The sequence below is a fragment of the Echiichthys vipera genome, assembly GCF_963691815.1.
Source record: "Echiichthys vipera genome assembly, chromosome: 17".
Classification (NCBI taxonomy): domain Eukaryota; kingdom Metazoa; phylum Chordata; class Actinopteri; order Perciformes; family Trachinidae; genus Echiichthys; species Echiichthys vipera.
This window is the reverse complement of record NC_139842.1, coordinates 3190035-3205678: the sequence shown is the minus strand read 5'-3', so window position 1 is coordinate 3205678 and position 15644 is coordinate 3190035. Positions and strand designations below refer to the sequence as shown.

General features: G+C 43.3%; 1 protein-coding gene across 4 annotated transcripts in view; it reads right to left on the bottom strand.

Annotated features, from left to right (window-relative positions):
- The window catches only part of LOC310959840 (myosin-4-like), a gene marked incomplete at both ends in the record, with an annotated part of 56442 nt that extends 47678 nt beyond the window's left edge, over window positions 1-8764 (bottom strand). For 2 of the 4 annotated variants that reach the window (XM_083931307.1, XM_083931305.1), the window contains one exon: window positions 8564-8764. In XM_083931307.1, the coding sequence (XP_083787433.1) occupies window positions 8564-8764 (201 nt within the window). Of the gene's footprint in view, window positions 1-84; window positions 173-1048; window positions 1114-2111; window positions 2419-2509; window positions 2681-3545; window positions 3696-4917; window positions 5037-5131; window positions 5271-5349; window positions 5454-5535; window positions 5635-6935; window positions 7000-7243; window positions 7337-7436; window positions 7552-7635; window positions 7664-8056; window positions 8214-8310; window positions 8455-8557 lie in introns of all 4 variants that reach the window. The other 2 variants (XM_083931302.1, XM_083931303.1) reach the window with 2 other exon arrangements.
- Window positions 8765-15644: the final 6880 nt, after the last annotated feature.

Genomic DNA, 15644 nt, shown 5'->3' with positions numbered 1-15644 from the left:
ATTACATGAACTTTGATTTGACCCTCACGCTGTGAGGCGACAGTGCTAACCCCCACACCACCGTATAAAAGTGTTTCTCCTCACCTGGGGTCTTGGTTTCATTGGGGATGATGCATCTCACAAAGTGTGGATGTGTGGACCGGAGGTTGGACATCAGTTTGTTCAGGTTTTCCTGCAGAAGATGAACAGATCTACGTCTCTCAACAGGCAAAACACCTCCTGATAACAACTTAGAGCTCATACCGTATTTTACGCACTATAAGGTCACCACATAATAAGGCGCATAGAATAGACGCTACAGTCGAGGCTGGGGTTACGTTAAGGACCGCCTCTAACATCATTGATGTTAAGTTTGCGTGCTAGCTCTGTTGCCTTCAGTGGAATAGTGATGGTACGGACTCTTCTTCTTGCTGCTCTCTGTTCAACAACCCACTGTTGGAGTTTCTCCTCCAGCTGCAGCCGTCTCGCTCTGTTCCCTCTAAACTCTGTTTAGTCTTCTTTACTCTGCGCAGGTCGTCTTGTTGCTTCCTCCACTTTGGCACCATTGATTGGTTCATGTTAAACTCTCTGGCTGCTGCTCTGTTCCCGTGTTCTGCTGCGTGACTAATGGCCTTGAGTTGAAACTCTGCGTCGTAAGCGTGTCTCTTAACAGGAGCCATTTTGGGCTCTTTACACAAACACACACATGGAAATGAAACGTTACGCTTCACGCAGTCGTATATCTCAACATGCACCGCGCGTTACTTCTTCTACGGGGGAAAATAGAGTCGGCGGCTTCTCACCGTAGTTGCGACCTGTTGTGGCTCAATATTGGTCCATATATAAGGAGCACTGCATTATAAGGAGCACTGTCGGCTTTGGAGACATTTGAAGGTTTTCAGGTGCAACTTATAGTGCGGAAAATACGGTGCGTTAAAATGATCTGGTCTCTTCAGAGGGATCTGGGTGTAGACGGGTCGCTTGGTCCATGATTAACTCCATCACCAGCGAGTAAATACTAAATAATGCATGGATGTTCTTCAGCTGTGGTCGATTTGTTGATCATTACCCTGAAAAGTGCAGAAACCGTCTGGAAAGAAGAGCCCTTTCTCTTGGCACTTCTCTTACTTCCATCTACAGAAACATGAGAGAAACAACAGAAATATGTGTTAAACGATAAAGTCGACGTCGTCTTAATGCCCCAAAGCTGTCGGACAGACTACCTGCAGATATCAGGGAAAACTAAAAACTTACCTCTTCACTTTAACCTTTAACTAACTCTGCTCGGTCTTACCCACTTCTTTGGTGCAGAACCTTGTCATACATTTATGTGTTGGACCCAATTTTAACAAAGACTTTATGTGGTCGTTTTGCATCTTTTTGTGGTGGTTTTGTATCTTTTTGTGGTCTTTTGCATGTTTTTTTGGTGGTTTTGTATCTTTTTGTGGTCGTTTTGTATCTTTTTGTGGTGGTTTTGGATCTTTTTGTGGTCTTTTGCATGTTTTTGTGGTCGTTTTGCATCTTTTTGTGGTCTTTTGCATGTTTTTTTGGTCGTTTTGTATCTTTTTGTGGTGGTTTTGGATCTTTTTGTGGTCCTTTGCATCTTTTTGTGGTGGTTTTGTATCTTTTTGTGGGGGTTTTGTATCTTTTTGTGGGGGTTTTTTATCTTTTTGTGGTGGTTTTGGATCTTTTTGTGGTGGTTTTGGATCTTTTTGTGGTCCTTTGCCTGTTTTTGTGGTGGTTGTACATCTTTTTGTGGTCGTTTTGCTGGAGAAGATGTGCAGAGAAAGAAGCTAAAGAAAGAGGACTGACATGGAAACAGCTGGAAAGAATGACCCAAGACAGACGAGGTTGGAAAAGATTCATCAATGGCCTGTTGACCATGTGCCCAAAGGAATTGAAAGGCCTAAATAAGTAAGTAAGTGTTGTAAATTGTATTTCTAATTTTTGTATTCTGTATATTTTGTCCGTTTGTTTTCTGTTTGTAACTGTGTGTCGTGACTCTGCTGCTGCCTGTCTCCACCACGTCTCCCTTGAAAGAGATTTTTATTCACAATGAATTCCTCCTGGTTAAATAAAGGTAATAACAATAATAATAATAATAAGTAACATGTCATGAACAGTGACCTGACCTTCAGCAGCGGAGTAAGTGGCAAACAGCTGAGACAGCAGCTTCAGGGAAGCCTTCTGGTAAAGCTGCACCACGGTGTCATTGAGCGGGTCTTTGTTCTTCTCCAGCCAGCCGCTGAGGTTGTAGTCCACGGTGCCGGCGTAGTGCATGAGTGAGAAGTGGGCGTCGGCCTTTCCTTTGGAGGGCTTGGGCTTCTGAAAGATGCTGTTCTTCCCCAGGTGCTGGTCGTACAGCTTGTTCTTGAAGGAGCCGTCCGTCGCCTTCGGAAACATGCACTCCTCTTCCAGAATAGAAAAAATGCCCATCGGCTGCAGGACGGAGAGACAGAGAGCTGGTTAGTGTCTGACCGTGCGTCTACTCTTCATATAAATGTTTGTGTTGATTAAAAAAACAACGCACCTTTTCTATGAGCTCGATGCAGGCGGCCAAGTCCATACCAAAGTCGATGAACTCCCACGCTATCCCTTCTTTCTTGTATTCCTCTTGCTCCAACACGAACATGTGGTGGTTGAAAAACTGTTGCAGCTTCTCGTTGGTGAAGTTGATGCACAGCTGCTCCAGGCTGTTCATCTAAATGAAATAACACGGATTAAATGAATATACAGCATTTTAGAAACGTAGAGGGAGACACTACTTTAATGCACCGGACAATTTTAAGATTTTGGTCTATTTTGCTTCCTTAACATGTCAGGAGTTCAAGTCCCTCGGGATCTTGTTCACGAGTGAGGGGACGATGGAGCGTGAGTTTGGCCGGAGAATCGGAGCAGCGGGGGCGGAGCTGCAGCCGCTCTACCGCACCGTTGTGACGAAAAGAGAGCTGAGGAAGGCAAAGCTCTGGATCTACCGGTCAGTCCTGGTTCCTACCCTCACCTGTGGTCATGAAAGCTGGGTCAGGACCCAAAGAACCAGGTCGCGGGTACAAGCGTCTGAAATGTGTCTCCTCAGGAGGGGGGCTGGAGTCTCCCTTAGAGAGAGGGGGAGAAGTTCAGCATCCGTGAGGAACTCGGAGTAGAGCCGCTGCTCCTTTGCGTTGAAAGGAGCCAGTTGAGGTGGTTCAGGATCATCTGGTAAGGATGAACCCTGGGCGCCTCCCTAGGGAGGTGTTCCAGGCACGTCCAGCTGGGAGGAGGCCTCAGGGAAGACCCAGGACCAGGTGGAGAGATTAGATCTCCACACTGGCCTGGGAACGCCTCAGAATCCCCCAGTTAGAGCTGGTTAATGTGGCCCGGGTAAGGGAAGTTTGGGGTCCCCTGCTAAAGCTGCTGCCCCCGAGACCCGACCCCGGCTAAGCGGTTGAAGATGAGAGATGAACATGTCTTCTATCAGACTGGTGGAAAGAAAACGTTTACTTGACTGCACTTTGTCAGTTTGCATCTGTAGATTTCACTTAAATTCAAAGGTTTGCATTGGATCGTGCCTCATTTGGACGCTTTACCTCGAAAATCTCAAACCCTGCGATGTCCAGGACGCCTATAAAATGCTGTCTTGGAAGTTTGGTGTCGAGCTGCTGGTTGATCCTCGTGACCATCCACAGGAACAGCTTCTCATACACGGCCTTGGACAGGGCGCCCATGGCGTTGTTCACCTGTAATCAGAGGTGGAGGAATTATTCAGGTTCTTTGATTAAATAAAAATACCATGGCAACACTTCAGTACGTATCATGCAGCAAAATGTTTCCTCTTATATCTGATGTTTGTGGATGAATATTCCTGCTGCATCAGATGTTTAAGGTTGAGCTCATTTTACGCCTTTATACGATGTTGGGTAGGTTAATCTGAATCGATGCATCAAGTTCCATAAGATCATAATGTGTTTGTAGTGTGGCCGTCCTGTGAGAACCACGTATCTGTAAAAAGTCCACTTTTAATTTTTTCAGCTCTGTGACGATGTGTTTTCCAGCTGTTCAAAATTTTTAAAGACTTTTTTTTTATCTTCAGGAGGAAGGAACATTTCATCCTTCAGTCCATCACAAACATTCAACATCAACACGGAGTCAGAGTCTGGAAAATACTACGACTTTTAGTCTGAAAATACTACGACTTTAGTCTGAAAATACTACGACTTTAGTCTGAAAATACTACGACTTTAGTCTGAAAATACTACGACTTTAGTCTGAAAATACTACGACTTTAGTTTGAAAATACTACGACTTTAGTTTGAAAATACTACAACTTTAGTCTGAAAATACTACGACTTTAGTCTCAAAATACTACGACTTTAGTCTGAAAATACTACGACTTTAGTCTGAAAACACTACGACTTTAGTCTGAAAATACTACGACTTTAGTTTGAAAATACTACGACTTTAGTTTGAAAATACTACAACTTTAGTCTGAAAATACTACGACTTTAGTCTCAAAATACTACGACTTTAGTCTGAAAATACTACGACTTTAGTCTGAAAATACTACGACTTTAGTCTGAAAATACTACGACTTTTAGTCTGAAAATGCTACGACTTTTAGTCTGAAAATGCTACATTCAGTCTTGAAATATTTCTCAAAATACAACTTTTTGTAGTGAAAATGTCAAAAAACAGCCATTTTCAGCTTTGTGACGATGCATTTTGCAGCTGAGTCTTTCTAACACCTTATTTATCTTCAGGAGGAGAATTTTGCCAACACATAAATAAACAATTCATCTTCAGTTGATCACAAACGCTCAACATCAACACATCTGGAGATATGTGGTTTTCACTGGACAGGAAGGAGACGAAAACTCAAGTCAAACACCTCGTTACGCACCGTCCTTATCTTTGAATCACACTCAGAGCGAGCGTGCTTTATTTTCCATTTCCCAAACCTACCTGCTGAGGCGTCTGACCTTTGGTGACGTACTCGTTCCCCACCTTCACCCTTGGGTAACACAGCGCCTTCAGCAGGTCAGCGGAGTTCAGACCCATGAGGTAGGCGACTTTGTCCGCCACTGTGGGGCAGAAATCACACGTGTGCATGTGAGGCTCATGCTAGGCAGCTGTGATGTTTCCATACAGAAGCCTTAATTCACCGCAGGCGCCTCACCCTCGGTGCCGTCGGGCTCCGCCTGCTCCTCCCGCTGCTTCTGCTTGAACTTCATGTTCCCATAATGCATCACAGCGCCGGTCAGCTTGTAGATGCCGACCTTTTCCTCCGTGTTGAACCCCAGGATGTCGATGGCGCTCTGAGGAACAGATGCAGGTGTGGTTATATATATATATATATACTGTATATGAATCTATATTTGACCCATGTGCACTCACATCAGTGGCCATCAGCTCCTCCGTGTCGTTGATGCTCAGCACAGAGATTTCACCCTGGCTGATGAAGGGGTAGTCGTATGGGTTGGTGGTGATCAGCATCATTTCTGCAAATAAATACAAAAACTTTACATTTCTCCGTGCAGGGTCAGCAGCTGCGGCAGAATTGGAAGTTAAACGTGTATTTACCGATTAAGTCAGGCTTCTTGTTTGACAAGATCTGATAGAAGATGTGATAGCTCCTCTCTGCCGGCAGCTGAAAGGTCACTCTGGATTTCTCCAAAAGGTCTAAAGAAAAGAAATAAACAGTCATTGTCTGAAATTATACGACTTTAGTCTGAAAATACTACGACTTTAGTCTGAAAATACTACGACTTTTAGTGTCAAAATACTACGACTTTAGTCTGAAAATACAACGACTTTAGTCTGAAAATACAACGACTTTAGTCTGAAAATACAACGACGTTAGTCTCAAAATACTACGACTTTTAGTCTGAAAATACTACGACTTTAGTCTGAAAATACTACGACTTTAGTCTGAAAATACTACGACTTTAGTCTGAAAATACTACGACTTTTAGTGTCAAAATACTACGACTTTAGTCTGAAAATACTACGACTTTAGTCTGAAAATACTACGACTTTAGTCTGAAAATACTACGACTTTAGTCTGAAAATACTACGACTTTAGTCTGAAAATACAACGACGTTAGTCTCGAAATACTACGACTTTAGTCTGAAAATACTACGACGTTAGTCTCGAAATACTACGACTTTAGTCTGAAAATACTACGACTTTAGTCTGAAAATACTACGACTTTTAGTGTCAAAATACTACGACTTTAGTCTGAAAACACTACGACTTTTAGTCTCAAAATACTACGACTTTAGTCTGAAAATACTACGACTTTAGTCTGAAAATACTACGACTTTAGTCTGAAAATACTACGACTTTTAGTGTCAAAATACTACGACTTTAGTCTGAAAACACTACGACTTTTAGTCTCAAAATACTACGACTTTAGTCTGAAAATACTACGACTTTAGTCTGAAAATACTACGACTTTAGTCTGAAAACACTACGACTTTTAGTGTCAAAATACTACGACTTTAGTCTGAAAATACAACGACTTTAGTCTGAAAATACTACGACTTTAGTCTGAAAATACTACGACTTTTAGTGTCAAAATACTACGACTTTAGTCTGAAAATACTACGACTTTAGTCTGAAAATACTACGACTTTTAGTGTCAAAATACTACGACTTTAGTCTGAAAATACTACGACTTTTAGTGTGAAAATACTACGACTTTTAGTTTGAAAACACTACGACTTTTAGTCTGAAAATACTACGACTTTAGTCTGAAAACACTACGACTTTTAGTTTGAAAACACTACGACTTTTAGTCTGAAAATACTACGACTTTAGTCTGAAAATACTACGACTTTTAGTCTGAAAATACTACGACTTTAGTCTGAAAACACTACGACTTTAGTCTGAAAATACTAAATATATATAGTATAGATATATATTTATATATACGTATATATGAGTGTAATATTAATGACACTTGCAGAATCAAACTCACATGTTTCGATATCAGCTGATGCCAACTTCCCCTTTGTTCCAAAGTGGATGCGGATGAATTTCCCCTGAAAAGTCACAAAATTGTGATGCTGCAGATTTGACCTCTTCTTCACATGTGCCATCTTTATTGTTATTTTATCCTCTTATCTCAAAATAACAAGTTCATTATCATAATTACATTATGATAAGTTGTTCCCAGATTTGTTTTTTCAGAAACAGGATGAAATATTAATAATAATAATAATAATAATAATAATAATAATAATTATGTCCACTTTGAGCTTCCGTACCAATCGAACGTGAACTTACAAATCGAGAGGAGTTGTCGTTCCTCACGGTCTTGGCGTTCCCGAAGGCCTCCAGCAGCGGGTTGGCCTGGATGATCTGATCCTCCAGAGTCCCCTGTGAACTCACATCATGAGTACAAACCAGCCGCTGCAGCAGCACGCGGGTTCAAATCCCACCCACACTCTCTCTGAACGTGACACACGTGGAGTCAAACCTTCATTTTGCTGGGGAGCTGCTCTTTCTTGCTCGAGTCTCCAATCGATGCAATCGTTGCAAAGTACTGGATGACCCTCTTTGTGTTCACCGTTTTCCCCGCACCGGATTCTCCACTGACGAGGGCACAGAGCGACATGAGTGACGGGAAATTACAAGTTTATTTTTGGACCTTTTGTTTGAAATAAAGTGGCACTTACGTGATCAGGATGGATTGGTTCTCTCGATCTGTTAAAGGGGAAAAACAGGTGAACGTCGGTGAAGTTCAGGCGTCATTTTGGTTTTATTTTAGTGAACTTCGATTTAGTTTTAGCCAGGAAAAATGATGTTACTGTGATATTATGTGATCTCTCTGAGGCAAACGTTCATTAATCACCCTGATAGTTGTGCTTTTTACGTTTCCATCTGATGAAAATGAGTCTTTTCTCATTTCCAGACCCTTTATTTAACCAGGAATGTTCCCATAAAGATTTAAAATCCTGTCCTGCACCAAGACCGCAGCATAAACACACAAGTTTCACATTTAAAACCAAAACACATAATACACATAATAAATTAGTTTTCTTCTCAGGATATTCTCTAATTACAGCTTTCACAACGGTATCAATGGTGAGACCGGACCTGTGAGCATGTACTGGTAAGCGCTGTCGGAGATGGAGAAGATGTGCGGGGGGGCCTCCTGCCGTTTCTTCCCGCGGTACCCGGCCACCACCTCGGGGTTGTAGACCGGAAGCCACTTGTAAGGATTCACCGTCACACAGAAGAGCCCGGAGTAGGTCTGCGGATAAAAACAAGTCACGATGAAGAAATGGAAGAATCGTGTCGTAGGACGGCGAGGGGAAAGAAATCTCGTGTGCATCGTCGTGTGTAGTTACGTAGATCATCCAGGCAGCGTAGCGCTCCTTGAGGTTGAAGAGCACGGCCGGTTCGTGCAGATGTGTCAGCAGGGCCATGTCCTCCAGCTTGTCGAACTTGGGAGGGTTCATGGGGCGAACGTCGTCCAGGTGCACCGTGACAACCTGGAGAATTGAAAGGTCCGGAGGATGTGAAGGGCAGATCAATAAAACGGAGGGTTTCGGACGTAAAACGCCTCCAAATGTTGTCCCGACTGAATCCAAACACACCCACCTTCCTATCCTCGGTCTCCACGGTGACCATGGAGCCGTCTTGGTTTCGGATTTTCCCCTTCACGTACTCGTGCTTCGGGTCGGGCACGAAGATGGCCGTCTTGGCGTCGAACGGCGTGTTTTGCGCCGCGATCCTCTCCCGCTCTGATTTGCGGAGGTACGGGGCGGCCACCCCGAATATTTCCATCTCGACATCGCTCATTTTATCCGGCTGCACGATGAAACGCACTATGAGTCAAACTAAACAGAAGTGGGTCAAAATTATAGAAGTTAGCACGTAGCATCGTACTCACCGGAGTGCTGCAGACCAAAGAGAAGATCCCCGCTCTGTGTTGTTGCTACTTTCAGAAGGACAGCACAGACATCCCTCACCCCAACGAGACTTCACCAGCTTTTATAAGCGATGGTCGGACCTGCTTTGTGGGGCATTGTCCTCCTATATTTGGAGATCTGGCTTCTACGCCACCTTGAATAAGTCAAGTATGTCCATTTTGCATTTTGAACCGTCTATGTTTAGCCGTATTGTGTCACTTTTAAACGGTTTCTATTGTAACCCTTCAGGCTCGTCCATTAAAAAAGCAATGAATGCTAAGGACGACAGCTTAGAGGGCTTACGGTCCCGACACGGCGGCCCTCATTTTCTGGGATCAGGGAAGATTAGGTCTGTTAGGGGCATTGCTGAAATTCTGGCATTGGGCTGTCTGGAGAGCCGAGCTGATCACACACACACACACACACACACACACACACACACACACACGACTGTTTGGGTTTTGTGTTGGGAGCAGCCGGGCAACATTTAGCACATTCCAGCGAGAGGCCTGGCTCTGTTCAAGATGTTTCTTATGATGATGAGGCACATTTAGCTCCGTATTAATCTTCCTCCGTCCATCAGAGTCTGTTCCGTCTGCTCGATACCTATTATTTCTGATGTGTCGGATCAGTTCTTTTGTGCGCTGCCTTCCCTTTGGGACGTTAAGTTTTAAAGGCGGCGGTTTTTATACCAGAAAGAAGCTGACGTATGCTTCTTCAGGACGGTTTGTTGCGGATGGTTGGGGAGATTCTGAAAGCTCATGTCTAGACGGTAATACGGGAGCCTTAACCCTAGCACCAACGTCCTAGAAGCTAGGTTCAATCGTAGAACCGACACAAACGAGATTCACTCCCCAGAACCGACACAAACGAGATTCACTCCCCAGAACCGGCACAAACGAGATTCACTCCCCAGAACCGACACAAACGAGATTCACTCCCCAGAACCGACACAAACGAGATTCACTCCCCAGAACCGGCATAAACGAGATTCACTCCCCAGAACCGACACAAACGAGATTCACTCCCCAGAACCGACACAAACGAGATTCACTCCCCAGAACCGGCATAAACGAGATTCACTCCCCAGAACCGACACAAACGAGATTCACTCCCCAGAACCGGCATAAACGAGATTCACTCCCCAGAACCGGCATAAACGAGATTCACTCCCCAGAACCGACACAAACGAGATTCACTCCCCAGAACCGGCATAAACGAGATTCACTCCCCAGAACCGGCATAAACGAGATTCACTCCCCAGAACCGACACAAACGAGATTCACTCCCCAGAACCGACACAAACGAGATTCACTCCCCAGAACCGACACAAACGAGATTCACTCCCCAGAACCGACACTAACCTTTAAGTGTAATTCTGGCGCAAAACCATCCTATGGTCTTTTTATCGGCATTTACGTCAAATAAACCATCGAGACAGTTTATTTTCATGTATAAACTATTAACGGAGAAATAAATTACACGAAAAAACTGACTTGATGGCTAATTTGAGTGCTGAAAAAGACCATGGGAGGATTTCTTTGCGCTGAAAATGACACTTTAACCATTTAGGGGTGTCAAAGTGATCCAGGAAAGAGTCGTGTGGCTGCAGGTTTTCATTCCAACCAATCAAAAACACACCTGGTCCAACAAATCAACTGTGTGAAGACTGTTCAGGTGATTGAATGAGTCGAGTCAGGTGTGTTCTTGCTTGGTTGGACTGAAAACCTGCAGCCACACAGACCTTTACTGGATCACTTTGACACCCATGGTTTAACGTCTGTCTCTAACCATCTTGTTTGACTTTCGCCAATCTCGGGATACCATCAAGACAAGATCCTTGAGAAACCCCCTTCCCCCCTACAACACCTTTGCCTTTCGTGAGGTCGGACATGTCTTACGCACTAGTTCTGATCGAGCCTACTCCGACCCTCACCAAAGAACATAATTTTGCATTGTGGGAACTGAAGGAGCGACTGCTTTAAGAACTGAAAGAGAGACAAATCCGGATCTCTCGGCCCGTCCGCTGCATCGTGTCTCACGCAAGTTCCCAATCTCTATGGTAGCACGATTCTGGAGGCCCCTTTGAATTAACTAATCCACTGCAGGAATATACTCCACCATGTCAGCTGATGGCATGAAAAGGCCTTTAATACTATCTCATCTATTCTCAAACCTCAATCCAACCTCTATAAACGTGTTTATCTTGCTTTAAAAAATGTAAAACCTTGTGCAGACCATCCAGACGTCCCTTCAGTACGGAGATTTTCACCCTCTTGCACCGTTTCCTTTCACTTATTTTAAATCTATGTACACAAAGTGAGTTAATTTGCATAAAGAGACATTAATAAAAGCTATTTTACTTTAAATAAAGAAGCAACAACAGTTAAATTGATATTCCCTTGAGTCCAAATTAGAATTTTTTTTTATAAAAACCTGAAATATTTTGAGGTATCAAAAGAAACAAACACCAGTTTGAGAAAGAAAAGGACTCTGGAGGGTCTGAGCACCAGGGCGTGTGTCAGAGGAGACTGTGAGATCCCCCACAGGCGCACTGCGTTTGGGAAGAATGTGTCGTCTGTTGTAGGGGGGGACCTGGAATAGTCTACATATTCCTCTTTCAAAGGTCCACTCAAAAAGTGGCTTAAGTCAAATCAAAAATGTGCGACCACTGACTCGACTGTGTCATATTGCACATGACGTCTTATTTCATTGTTGTATCCTGTGTGCGTCTGGTGTCCTCCTGAGTGTGTCATGTATTGTGCGGTGTGTCTCGTCTCTTCTATTCGCATTTTATTTATTTATTTAGTAGTATTTGTATTTGTTCTATTTTTTTTATCAGGGACTACGGATGCAGATGAGCATCTTTGCCATAATCCGGCACTTTTACAGTGATGTGTTGTATCGTTGTTCATTAATGTGCACTGTCCCTAACAAATAAAGCATTGATTGATTGATTGATTGAAAAATGGAACATAATCGGGACATTATTCGATCATTTGGAATATTAAAAATGGTTTAAATCACTATAAAAAATAAGAGTAGGAATCTATGTGTTTCCTGGCAGTTTTGTTTTGTATAAAAATGAAGATAAATGTTATTTTTATAGCACATTTAAAAACTTAAGTGCAGCTCAAAGTGATTGATATTCCTTTGAGTACAGAATATCATTTCTTTTTTTAATAAAAATCTAAATTTGACACATCTTACCTTATCAAGGGAACCAAACACCAGATTGATTGATTCCACAATAACAAAAACATGAATAAATCTAAGACATTGTTTCTTTTCTTCTAATAAAGCCTTCACTCTTATTGACTGATGCTTGTTTTTACACTTTAATTCAAAACAAACTAAAGAAATGCACCCTAACTCTACCCTGCCTTCAGTCTGCTCTGCTATTTTTGCCATTTCATGTCAGCGCGGAGGAAACGATGTGTTATTCTAGAGGGAAAGGAGCCGTGCGATGAGGGCATTTCGTCTGGCAGTGCATCACAGACAGTCTAATTGGTGCTGATTTAATAGCCTTTTAATGTCACTTGAAGGTCTGGCAACAGCTGTGATTATAATTGGCTCTGGGTCGGCGAGCACCGACCCGGGCAGGCGGACTTACAGTACGCCGACCCCTCTGTCACGTCTGGACATGTTTGCGTGGACGTTTGACGAGCGAGGAGGCCACGAGATGTGAATCCGAGGGGTCACGGGACAAGAAAGAGAAGAAGCAGGGGGAGACAAGCCCCTCATCAGCTGGTTGTGTTGGAGAGAGGCCGACGCCTCACCCCCGGGGGGAAAATAGATCTGACGACGGGTGCATCGGCACAGGATTAGGGGGTCAACGGGAGAGACGAGGACCAGCCTGGGAGTAAAGCTACTGCGAACCACACGCTGAAAAATGTCTCAGGAGCAAATACAAACAGATGGGAAACAGCGAATCATGACTTTGAATCACACCGAATTCACCGATCTGTGCCATTCGTGACCCTGAACTGCAGAAACCACGACTGCAAGAGCTAAACAACATTTGGTTTGACGGCCACGGCCGATCGGCCCAAGAGTGGGCTGCCTGTGGGGGGGTGTCGTGGAGCCTGGAGGCCGCGCGGATCAATTGGTCGTCAATCCAAAAAGCACGCCTTGCTTTCACTGCTGCTGCAGTGACGTAAGAAATGAAGTGGGGCGGCTGTGGCTCTGTGGTAGAGTGGGTCGTCCTTCAATTGAGAGATCAGTGGATCGATCTTCCCCGGGCCGCATGTCGAAGTGTCCTTGGGAAAGACACTGAACCCCCGAATTGCTCCCCGTGCTGGGCATGGGTGTGTGAATGTGGTGTGAATGGTTACATTAGAGTGTATGTAGATGTCCACTGCCATCAGTGTGAACGGGTGAATGTGACAAGCATCTTGAGTAGTCAGAAGACTAGAAAGGCGCTTTATAAGTACAAGTCCATTTACCAAGTGCAGCAGCAGCAGCAGTGACTGAGAGGTGTCCTGTGTGACGAGTAAAATATACACTGCTCTCAAAGAAAATGTGCCGTGTGTCTTTAATAATTAATCTACTTTGCTTCTCTATTAAGGCAGTAAATGGACTTATAAAGCGCCTTTCTAGTCTTCTGACTACTCAAGGCGCTTTCACAGTGTTTGTCACATTCACCCGTTCACACAGAGACTCACACTGATGGCAGTGGACATCTACAGACCATCTAATCTAACCATTTACACACCCATGCGCAGCACAGGGAGCAATTCAGGGTTCAGTGTCTTGCCCAAGGACACTTCGACATGTGGACCGGGGGAGCGAACCACTGATCTCTCGAATGGAGGACGACCCACTCTCACACTGATCCACAGTCGCCCGCCTGTCAAAGTTGCAGATTAGTTGCATATGAACATAATAGAATAGCTTTAGTACTGTTGCGTGCTTTTGTTGTTGCCAGAGTTTTTATCTGCTTTTTCCACCGCATCGAAAGCTATGTCCCAATTTCATACCACAGACTTAAACATGTAGTATTCTATGTGTACTATTGTATATTTTCATTAATGTTTTGCAGGTATTACCTCTGCTAAGGTGTTTCAGCTTCAGTTTGTCAGCAGGATACAGAAGAACTACTGCTTTGCGGAGAAGAGTCACACGCGGGGTTTGCAAATGGTGACAGTTGGTGTTCGTAAAACACTGATAACATCTACTGGGGTCATAAACAGTGGGTAGTGTGTTTTGTTGTTGTTACTGTGATGTCCTTGTGTTTGTAAGGTGCTGTGATGTGACTGTTTATATGAGAACATCTAGGACCCGGTTGTGGCAGCGTCTCTCCTGTGTGCATGCAGCTGAGTAAAGACATGATTTAAGGAACACTGAGGACTAATCTGGATTTAAAATGTGTTTCATTGTTCTTTCTCTTGGTTTAATGCGTTGATCTGGTCTGAAACCGGCCTCCTCCCCGAGTTAAACGCTTTGAAACTGAGTAAAGTCTCAGGACGGACAGAAAAAACAAAAACCTTATCACTGCAGAAATCAATTTGTTCCATTTTGAGCGCCCCATGTGACGCCATTCGCTCTCCTGCAGGAATGAGCGCGGTGTCTGGCCGCTGAGGGCCGGACAACTGCTGTGTTTGCTTTTCTAATCCCGTTTCTAAAGGAGGAGCACGACAGGTGTGCAGGCAGAGGAGGATATTAATAAATCAACACGGGCTGGGGGCAAGTTCAGGTCAGAATAAACGCAACGTTTCTCTGAACGCAGCTCTTAAAATAATGACAGTTATTCAATTTAAACTATTACTGGAATTCATCAGCGTCCTCCAACAAACAGACGCTCGTATTAATATTTGCAATCAGTGGTTAACCTCTGTCTGGAAGCAATTACTCATTACGGGTGGGTGTAGTCGTCATGGCAACACTAATGAGCTAAAGGAGCAGTGTTTTTTAATCAAATATTCAGTCCAGCATAAAGGATTTTTGCAGAAACCGACACCGTGGCGCAGAAATCCACACAAAAATCTGGAAATAGAACATTTTTTCATACTGCTACCACTTTCAAACATGTGTCTGTTTCCCCCTGCAGCTCATTTTTCAGCTGCAGATCAATTTTCATTGAAACAAACAGGAAAAGCTCGAGCTGATGATGTCGTTAAGCAATTAAAAAAGCTTGGTTTTCACTCTTCATACAAAGAAAACACATCAAAATGTTCCCTCCTGCCTCCTCTCTGTAAAACGTGAACACAGGAATTCACATTTTGGATATTTGCTCCTTAATTGAAGGAGAAACTCCTGAAAAACTCTTAGATACTTCCACTGACACTTTCAGTGGTGACGCACAAGGTTTAAACACCAAGTGACACATAAATGAGAGACTTTTACTCTGAAAAACCTTTAAATTGAGACTAGAAATGTTTGATTTTCAGTTGGTTTGTAGACGGAGATAAACTGAACTTAGATTTCTCATTTAGAATTATGGAGCAATGTCTTTTTATAGCACTAGTTTCACTTTTGAAGTAATTTTAAGGTTCAAATGTGGGGCTTTTACTCTGAAAAATACAAATATATATAATATATACATAATATAAATATTTAATTTTCAGTATGGGTGCAAACAGAGATGTACTGAACTCATTTATATCAGTTTTTATCTGGAATTATGGAGAAATATCTTTTTTTTACCACCTCAAGTTTCAGTTTTGAGTCATTTTAAGGTTCAAATGTGGGGCTTTTACTTTGGCGAATCACTTAATTTGATACCTACATAACATAAATATCAGATTTTGAGTATGGGTGCAAACAGAGCT